Source organism: Lipophrys pholis (genome assembly GCF_963383615.2).
Source record: "Lipophrys pholis genome assembly, chromosome: 19".
NCBI lineage: Eukaryota > Metazoa > Chordata > Actinopteri > Blenniiformes > Blenniidae > Lipophrys > Lipophrys pholis.
Window position 1 is genome coordinate 6,711,332 of NC_137647.1, and position 9,881 is coordinate 6,721,212.

Sequence of the window (9,881 nt, forward strand, 5' to 3'; positions counted from 1 at the left end):
CCCAGTGTGACTAGGCAATGGACAACATACAGGAACTTTTTCACCCAATCAGGTGTTACGTTGTGCAAAGAGACAGAAGGAGGAGGCAGGCAGCACACAAAGTCCGGCGTATTGAATTTGAAGTGTTGTGGTGAAGAGGGTTAACCAAAAACACGAGTGAGTGAGACACAATGAGACTTCACTGCTGTCCATAAGTGGGCCTGGGAGTTTTGCTGACACGATGGCAAATTAGCTTAACCGTTTATAACTTTTGCATTTCTTCCTGTTTAGAGCAAGTATGTGATTTCACGGCCGACGTATCTGATGAGTCATATTCACACTCCTCGTTACATAAACCAACATTATAGAGTATTCAAGTTTGTCTCATGTGTGAGCAAACCTTTACAGAAATCCATCACTTTTTTTTTTTTTTTTTTAACTATAAATGGTGAAATGTGTGTGATTTTGGTCAGTTTTAAAAATTTTAACTGGTTTTTGTGTGTATAAATGCATTTCAAAGACCTTTAAATAGCAATTGAATTACTTGTTGTTTCAGGATGTTCAATGAGTGACTCAAAAGAGGAATCAAAACCAAGCTGGACTTATCGAAAGCTGACAGCATCACCAGGTTTTGGGGTCCTAATCGGGTTAATGTCTCGCTGTATTTGTGTTGGTGAGAAAAGCTTTTTGAGGGTAACATGAAACACCGACTGTTGATGTATAATGTGTCACAAAAAAAACAATAAATACCTCCCCGTTCAACACAAACAACACGCTCTATCGCCACCATTTATCGTGGGAATAACATGGATCATGGCATTAGTGCAAAAGAAATGTGTGCCATATATTTTTAGCAGCTTGTAAGAAGGCTGGAACACCAAATATGGCTTCCAGGCTGAAATCCCAACACAGAGAAACTGGTTAAAAATTAATAGAAATGTTTTCATTGAATCTACTCATGGACAGATTCATATAGAATTGCATTGTGGATAATCAAACAGCAGGTCCTGCATGTTTTAGACGTCCTCTTCCAACACTCCAGGTTGTATGGAACAGCTTGCTATAAGGCGTTGATGACGCACGCATTATATTCAAGCGTGTGAACAGAGACACACCTAAAAACATACAGGATGCCACTGCCCTGGAACATGAATTATTCAACAATGAATTTACTAATATTCCAACCACGCAATGTCTAAATACACGCATCAGTGAGCAGCTTTTGCTTTTCTTTCATGCTGTTTATACTGAACCGCTGAGGAGTGCTGCCAGGAGCAGAGAAACAAACTACCAAGCGTCAGTATTGTGCTCGTCTGTCAGTACGTTTGTGTAATTCTACCTGTGGATGCGGGAGTAACAGTAATCCTGTCTCCACATGAAAGTGCTCATGTTGGTGTGTGTGTGTGTGTGTGCGTGTGTGTGCGCTTTTCACCAGTACAGCGACCTTGTGTTTGTATGTGTGTGCGTGAGAGAGAGAGAGGGTGTTTGTGGGTTTATTCTTTACTTGAAAAGTTTGCATCATCTCTCCTGGTCCACATTCCGACCCTTCAGAAACCACACCAATCTTTCACATGGCTGCCCTTCTCTTTCACCATTCACTGCAGCTCCTTCATCCTGTTGAGGGCGGAGCCGGCACTGAACCACTCGATCTGCGTCTCGTTGAAGGTGTGGTTCAGAGAGATGGTCTCCTTGCTGCCGTCGGTGTGTGCGAGCACTGCCGACAGAGGCTGGAGGAAGAAGCAGGAGGCAAACGGGTGTCAGTACGTTGTGTAACTCTTCCTCAAGCATAACGTGAAAGAAGCTGCGCTGGATCAATATTTCATTAAAGCAGAACTTAGCGCACCTTGCCGGGGGCGAAGGATTTCAGGCCGATGATTGAAATTTTGTCATCGGGACGGATTTTGTCGTAGTCACTGGGCTTGGCAAAAGTCAGAGGCAGCAGGCCCTGTTTCTTCAGGTTGGTCTCTGTGTGAGGAGAACGCGTGAGCTCGCAACAAGACGCCGTCTCAGATTTCCTTCTTTTAAAGAAATGTAAAATAATTCATATGTGTGATGTTTAAATCGGTTTCTTTTTCTCGCGTCAAACTGACCGTGGATTCTGGCGAAGCTCTTGACGATGATGGCGCGTCCTCCCAGGTGTCGCGGCTCCAGGGCGGCGTGCTCTCGACTGGATCCCTCGCCGTAGTTCTCATCTCCAACCACCACCCAGTTTATTCCGTTGGCCTAAATTAATTTAAACAATTAAAGTCTGGATAAAGCCATTTCAAACCTCTGTTTTCAGGTTTGTTTGTTTTTTTTTTAAATTGGGTGACAAGACGAATTATGTAAAGTTTCATCTTCAAAATGTTTCACTTTTAATTTCAGCCTCATGAACAGACATCCACCCAGTGTAGTCACTTATAATTGTGAGGCCAAATTTCACATTTTTATCCATGTCTTTAGGGTGTCACTGGGTGAACAAATTAAAAAAAACAACAATTTATAACAGTTTTAATGAGATTTTGAATTAAAAGTTAGACTGCTCTGGATTCTTAATGTCCAATGGTGAACAAAATGTGGAAATTGGTTTGAAAAATATAGAACATCACCAAAGATCTTCAACTCTCACTGAATAGCATGAACAGCGTCCCAAAATGTTCACATTGTAATAAAATGCAAATGTTTTTTGTTAACCTATTTAAATTAGTAATATAATAATATGAAGGGACACAAAAAATTTAAATTTCATAATGAATAATTTCTAAGGTTTTTGAAACTGAAACCATCAACCACATGGCTAAATTTAGTAAACATTTGTAGTTACTGCAGTTAAACCCTTCAAATCCCTTTCTGAAGTTACAGATTGTGTATAAATAATGAGACGACCTCGGATCTTTGACTCTACTTTTTTAACCTTTGAGATTCAACAGCTTGTTTTTGAAAGAATCCAACAGTTTCCAAACGAAAGGACATTTGCCTCCATTGATTGAACAGTCGAGTGTCTCCTATCAGACTGGCCTTGTAATATCGGGCCACATCCGGCACGCCGCCGAACTCTCCGGTCAGCTGGTTCTTGATCTTGTTGACGGCGTCGTTCTCGTAGTTGACGGCGCCGATCAGCAGATTGTTGGAGATGTTGTCCAGGTGGCCGCGGAATTTCAGCCAGGGTCCGGCAGCGCTGATGTGGTCAGTTGTGCACTTCCCCTTCACCTGCAGCCATGAGGAAGAATAAAAAAAAAATAATAATAATAAAAACAGGAGTCATGAAGAATACAATTACAATCATTACATTTTAGAAGGTCATTTCACACTTGTGCAAAACATGATTTGAACATTTTTGCCACTGATAAAAAAAAAGAAGAAAAAAAAAGCACATCTATAGCTGCTTCAGTTCCTGCTCACCTTGATGAGGACCTTCATGTCCTCCAGGTCTCCTCCGTGCCACTTGTCAAAAGGCTCCAGCAGCTGCAGACGGTTACTGGAGGGGCTTACATCCACCTGCACCGGACCACAGCAGGTTGTCATATAAAGATTCCACACACTCAAAAAGGCACCACACTTTAGTTTCCACACCAAATGGGAAAGGAAAGCCAGATCCTCACCTCACCAACAGAGTATTTCATTAGTGCCGTGCTGCTATGTGGACTATCACCAGAAGATGCTGCATCTGAAAACAGGAATCACCTGGACTGAGCCGCTCTCGGCTGGGGGGTGCTGGTAGGTGTCCTGTCCGGGGTCAAAGTCTCTGGAGGGGAGCTCGTCTCCGCTTGGAGGCTCCAGCTTGAACTTCTCTCCGTTGGGAGCAGTCAAGTAGTCGGTCTCTGGGTTGAAATCGAGGGTCCCAGCGAGGGCCAGCGCAGTAACAATCTGCAACCACAGTTCAGAAGAATGAAATGTCGGAATGCAAATTCATTGTTTAGTGTCACACCGTCAAGAACTCAGAGAATCCACTGAATTAGGAAGTACAAATGTTAGGTTGCATTTCGCTTCTCATTCAACATGCAGTACGTCTTACCTCAGGAGAGGTGACAAAAGCGTGAGTAGCTGGGTTAGCGTCATTCCGAGCCGTAAAGTTTCTGTTGAAAGACGTCACGATTGTATTCTTCTCTCCTTTTTTCACATCCTTCCTAATAAAGTCAAAACGCAGAGGGCATTAGTCGAATGTGTATTTACACAACCGTGCTTGCTTGGGAAATGCTCAAGAACACTTTAAAATACTGAAATCGAACATCTCCCAGTTCTTCATTAACTGCAATCTGTGACACTAAAATTAAAAAGCTCTCTACTCTGGGAAGCGACGACATATCCAGGGTAATTTACTGATGATACTGAGAATATTCATTTGGTGTTTTGGATGGAAATCGGTCATTGCAGGTGCAAGAATAAAGCTTTTTCAAAGAGCCAAGACAAGAACAATTCTGGTGAAAACACAACTTCCTTTGTAACTTTCGACTAATATTTTGAGACAAAAGAAACATGATCAAAATCAGGAGTACTGTTATCTTCCTTGATATAATTTTCCTCAGTGTTTTCAATTTAAATCTAGTCGGATCCAGTCCGGATGATAAGTAGCATAAAAATTTTAAAACGGGGGAAGACTAAAACGGATATGAAACTCATATAGGAAGGTGGCATGAAACTGAAAACTTTTTACTGCACTGGGTCAGACAGATTGTATATCACACTCATCACCAATCATGAATGTACTACTACTCTTGGCGCATTTATGATGGATTATGTCACACAGGAAAGGTGCGCACCTGTCCCACTGTCCAATGCAAGGTCCACAAGCATTAGCAAGAACAATTCCTCCGACATCACTCAGGATCTTCGCCTGCAAGATGAAAATATCAACGTATTTATGCCATAAAAAAAAATTCACATGGGAAAAAAAAAAAAAAAAAGACTGCTGAATGTTCAGGGTGGACTCACGTAGCCATCCCTCTCAATGGTGGCACGGATTTGTTCAGAACCAGGGGTGACAGTGAACTGGGCTTTGCACGTCAGACCCTTATCCAGAGCCTGTTTGGCCAGAGAAGCCGCTCTGCCCATGTCCTCGTAGCTGGAGTTGGTGCAGCTGCCGATCAGACCTGTTTGCATGTTGGTAGGAGAAGTAAACAAAACAACGGTTAGTTTACTGTTACAGTTGAAGGACTCGTGTATCCTTAATGACACATCTTGCATATGAAATGAAAGAAGACATGCTGAAGAAGAGACGATACAAGATCCAAGTTAGTCTGTATTCATACAGCCTGATCCTTCTCACTCTGTCAGAGGCTGAATTTCTATTGGTTCCATTACTCAAGATCACTTTACATTACCAGGGGCATGACTGAGCTGTAATGTGACCTGAACACAGCTGGTCAATAATATAAAGACGGCAACCTCAAATTTCTCTCAAGTGAGCAATCCTAAATGTTAACAGTTGTAAGTGTGTGTGTCACAAATACCAACCGACTTTAACCTCCAGGGGCCAGCCACTCTTCTTTGCTACGGCCCCGATATCAGACACAGGGTGGGCCAGGTCGGGGGTGAACGGTCCGTTAATGTGAGGCTTCAGCTGTTAGACAAAGAGGGTGAAAGGACACAATGAAGGGCAGTGAGGCGATTATAAAAACCTTCAAAAACTGTGTTTTTAACGCTACACTGGCGTTTTTTTATTTGAATGACCCTCTATGGTGATGCCTATAAAATCCGATAAAACCATTAAACTTCTTCACCAAAGTCAAGCACCTCATATAAAACTCACCTCGCTCAGGTTAATCTCAATGACTTGATCGTATTCACAGCCTTCATCTGGGACCAAATCATCTTGGAATTGATCAGCCAAAGAAGCTATCTCTGTGGAGGGAGTCAACGAATGATAAGATAGAGAGTCGGCATGGTAAAGAAGGAACAAATACACTGACTGGAGAAAAGTAACTGACCTCCACGACCAGTTTTATGCATGTACGTCCTCATACGGTGGTTGTAGGGGAAAACAGATGTGGTGGCTCCAATCTCAGCACCCATGTTACAAATAGTGGCCATTCCTGAAATGTGTCATTATAATAGAAGAGCGGGTTGAAAAGTCATAATACCATCGTGCAAAATATATTGTTTTGAAATACTGTCTTTTGCTTGCTGCATGTAGACAAAGAACATCTCTGACCAGCCTTTTAAATCCTGGTGGAGCTTATTCTCACCAGTGCAGGATATTGAATCAACTCCAGGTCCATGATACTCCACAATGGCCCCAGTGCCGCCTTTTACGGTGAGGATGCCGGCCACCTTCAGGATGACATCTTTAGGGGAGGTCCAGCCAGACAGAGTCCCTGTCAACCTCACTCCAATAACCTAAAGGTAAATAAAACACCCGTAAATATAAATAACGGAAAAATAAAACTGAAGAATTTATCTGGATAAGTTATACAAGCTAAAATCTGTGCACTTTAAATACGGATGAATGTTTTTATGATGTTGTTAAAAACTCACATTCGGGCACTTGAGCTCCCAGGGGATTCCAGCCATGACATCTACTGCATCAGCTCCACCCACTCCGATGCATATTGCACCCAGTCCACCGCCATTGGGCGTGTGGGAGTCTGTTCCGATCAGCATCACACCAGGATATGCATAATTCTCAAGGATGATCTGTTCAGGAACACACACAATGACAGTCACATGCTGGGGTCATTATGTCCTGTTGATGTGAATGATATTACTATTTGCAAGTTCAGGGGGGAAAAATTGAAATGCATGAAGACTTTCATCACATTGATAATCAATAGAGTGAACTTCTCTCTTCTAAGTGAAAGGATACCGTAAAAATGCTGGTTTTAAGGAAGAGGTTCCACTCCAAAGATAAATGTAATGAGTCCCTTCTAAGGTAATCACATTATGATTCTTAAGTTCATATGATTGAACAACAAAACCAAAATAAATCTATTCCTAATCTATTATTTATCTCTCTACTGTAGCCTGTGCTCTCTTTGTACCTTCCTTTCTGCTCGCTGACTGTTTGCTGCACAGCCCTTCCTGCTGCCTTATGTCAACTTATTAGTTGCTCTATGACTCTGTACTTTTCCTTTCTCTCTTACTATGCCTTAACCTTAACCGGTGCGAATAGAAAGCGAACACCACTGAGCCGGGTTAGTATAAAGGTTAGTAAAACTTAATCCAATTGGGAAAAAAATAATCAGTCACAACATTCTTTCAAATAATGCTGTTCCTAATACTTCTTTTAAGGACTTGAAGATTAACACATCTGTGCCATCATCACAAATCAATGTACTGGACCTGATGGATGATCCCTGAGCCAGGTTTCCAGAAGCCGACTCCATATTTTGCTCCAGCAGTTGCAAGAAAGTTGTACACTTCTTCGTTTATATCCTGTGTTAGGACAAATAAGAGGTGAGGATAGGACTTGGGCTTTGGAATCAATATTTTGAAACGTGTCAATAAAAACATAAACTTGTGGTTTCCAGTCTGTCTATCCTCACCTTGGCCCTTTGCAGGTCCTGAACTCCTCCGATCTGAGCCTCGATCAGGTGATCGCAGTGGATGGTGGAGGGGACAGCCACTCTGGGCAGACCGCTGCTGATGAACTGAAGCATGGCCATCTGAGCTGTTGCATCCTGCATGGCCACGCGGTCAGGACGCAGACGTAGGTAAGTGCGGCCGCGGTCGATCTCCTGTCCCGCGGGATCGTCCAGGTGACCATACACGATTTTCTCAGACAGAGTGAGAGGTCTGTTGAGCCTGGAGAGATGCATTGTGGTAAATGAGCAGTGAAGAATGTGAAAGCATTGTGTTCATGGCAGAATCTATACAAGTTTCAGAAAACAAAATCAAATTACATAACAATTAATATGCACAGTTTTCAGTTGTATTTCTTTGTGTCAGTTAGTAAGTCCACATTTTACAAACACTTCAGACAAAGCGCTCAACATGAGCAGCACCCATATATAATCACCACAGTTAACACTTGACATTTGAGAGCCAGACCATCAGGCCATCTCAGTTGGGGGGGAGGGCACACCAGGACATCCGAAATTAGCTCCTGGGCTCCACCAGCTATGTCGACCCATATTATAAATGTCACATGACTTATGGCGCAGCTGTTTACACACCAGGCATTCCACAAGAGCCAAACTAGAATCTGTGAGCCCTCAGTTCACGTGTGTTCAAAAAAATGTGACTGCTGACCTCTTGCGAACAATGTTGATGTTCTCGTGCATCGTCTTATAATTGACGCTGGAATCTGGCTCAAAGCGACTCATGGCCACCTTGGCCTTGGCACTGAAGACAGTCGAGACATGGAACCTTCTTGCCCCAGTTCCAAGAGCCAGCTAGAGGAAAGGATACGGGAGGTAATTCAGACACCACATCACAATGCTTTTCTTGCCAGCTCACCAACAATACTTTCCATCTTCGAGTTATACAATAGCAAATCCAAGAAAAAATAATAAGAAGAGGGAATTAAATTATGAAAGAATGGGGGTACATGGCATGCAACAACAGTGGGTGAAACCAAACAAAACTTTACTTGCCAATAGAAGTATAATCTACAAGCAATGTTTAATGTTTCACAAGCATGTTCATTTTTGGTTCAAGATTTTGGCCATGTTTATATCTGACAATTTCATGAACGCAGATGTAATTAAAAAAAAGTTTGTGTATGTACTTGACTGTATTACCTGTACGATCAGCTATTGCTCCAATAAAAAGAAAATTGTACCATAAAGTAAATGTCTCCTTAGGCTTAAAACTCATTAAAAGATGGCTGAGTTCAGAGTGGACCATTTACTTAGTCTGGCTGTTATGGGATTATCTAATGCAATGAACTCTACTCTTAACTCTCCGTGTAAATATAGAAAATCAAAAGCAAAGAAGGGCTGTGGGAGGAAACCATAGTACCTGGAGAAAATATAAACACAGATAGGAATAACATGCAAAATCCACAGTCATCTATTGTAAGACAAGATTGCTGAACCCTGTGTGGCCCTTGAACTTTGATAAGAAAAAGTAAATAATCTATGTGAATCAAATCTACAAAATACATGTAATATAGTTCAAAATCACAAACTAACGCAAATAAATTATAAAGGTTATGATTTGGCCAATGGACAGTGTTTGCATTTTGGAAACGATTAACTGTAGACCTGACTTAATTAAAATTAATACAAAGTATAGTATATAATGAAAAAAGAATCAGGAACTAATTGTAGATCCTTACTTATTCAAGATGAAAATAAAATATATAATCTAATGTTGAAGAAATAGAAACGCTCCTCTGTAACAGTCCCATCCACAAGTATAAAAATCACAAATAAACTCCTTAACCTTGCGTTCACCTTGCAAACATGACGATATCTAACCCTTGGATCAACGAATGTCACCTGTTTTTGAAACTGGTGTATTTAACGTTTTAGTAGATCGCGGTTTTCGTTCAATTATAGGTGGATTAGAGCCGCTATAGAGCGAAGCTGTCAGGAGTCACACGGGGACAGGGTGACCTGCCAGCAGAACGCAGTGCGCACTTAGCTCCTCATTTATCCGCTCTGGTTCGATTAATAACCACTGCCGCTGCACTACGCGACTAACATGTCTGTAATCTAACATGTAGTCTCCGTCAATGACGATTCAGACCGGTTTCTATATGTAAAAAAAGGTTTTCTTACCCGCACTCTAGTGACAGTCAGGCAATAAGACGCCATTTTGGAGTTATTTAACAGTATTTGTCGCCCTCGTGTGACGTCATGCGCTTCCCCTGTCGCGTTTGTTTTGTTTTTAGATTTCGCTTAATTCTTTTTATAAACTATTGACATGTTGTGAGATGTCAACGCTGTAAAATTTTGTTTCAAAATTGTAGTGTCAAGTCCAAAGAAATTTACATTAAATTATGTACATTTATTAGAATGATCATATATACTAGCACGTAT

At 41.6% G+C, this 9,881-nt stretch overlaps 1 protein-coding gene across 1 annotated transcript; it reads right to left on the bottom strand.

The window, feature by feature from the left end:
- Positions 1-416: 416 nt before the first annotated feature.
- Positions 417-9,698, bottom strand: LOC308124584 (aconitate hydratase, mitochondrial-like). Its single transcript, XM_080487661.1, has 18 exons — positions 9,621-9,698; positions 8,146-8,288; positions 7,440-7,698; positions 7,237-7,329; positions 6,433-6,591; positions 6,144-6,294; positions 5,886-5,990; positions 5,708-5,799; positions 5,413-5,518; positions 4,891-5,048; positions 4,719-4,792; positions 3,974-4,085; positions 3,643-3,825; positions 3,361-3,456; positions 2,977-3,168; positions 2,070-2,202; positions 1,823-1,944; positions 417-1,706 (listed from the first exon to the last, which is right to left on the bottom strand). Exons 1-18 carry the CDS (start codon positions 9,654-9,656, stop codon positions 1,575-1,577), a joined length of 2,346 nt encoding a protein of 781 aa, XP_080343787.1. The 5' UTR covers positions 9,657-9,698; the 3' UTR covers positions 417-1,574.
- Between the last annotated feature and the right edge of the window lie 183 nt (positions 9,699-9,881).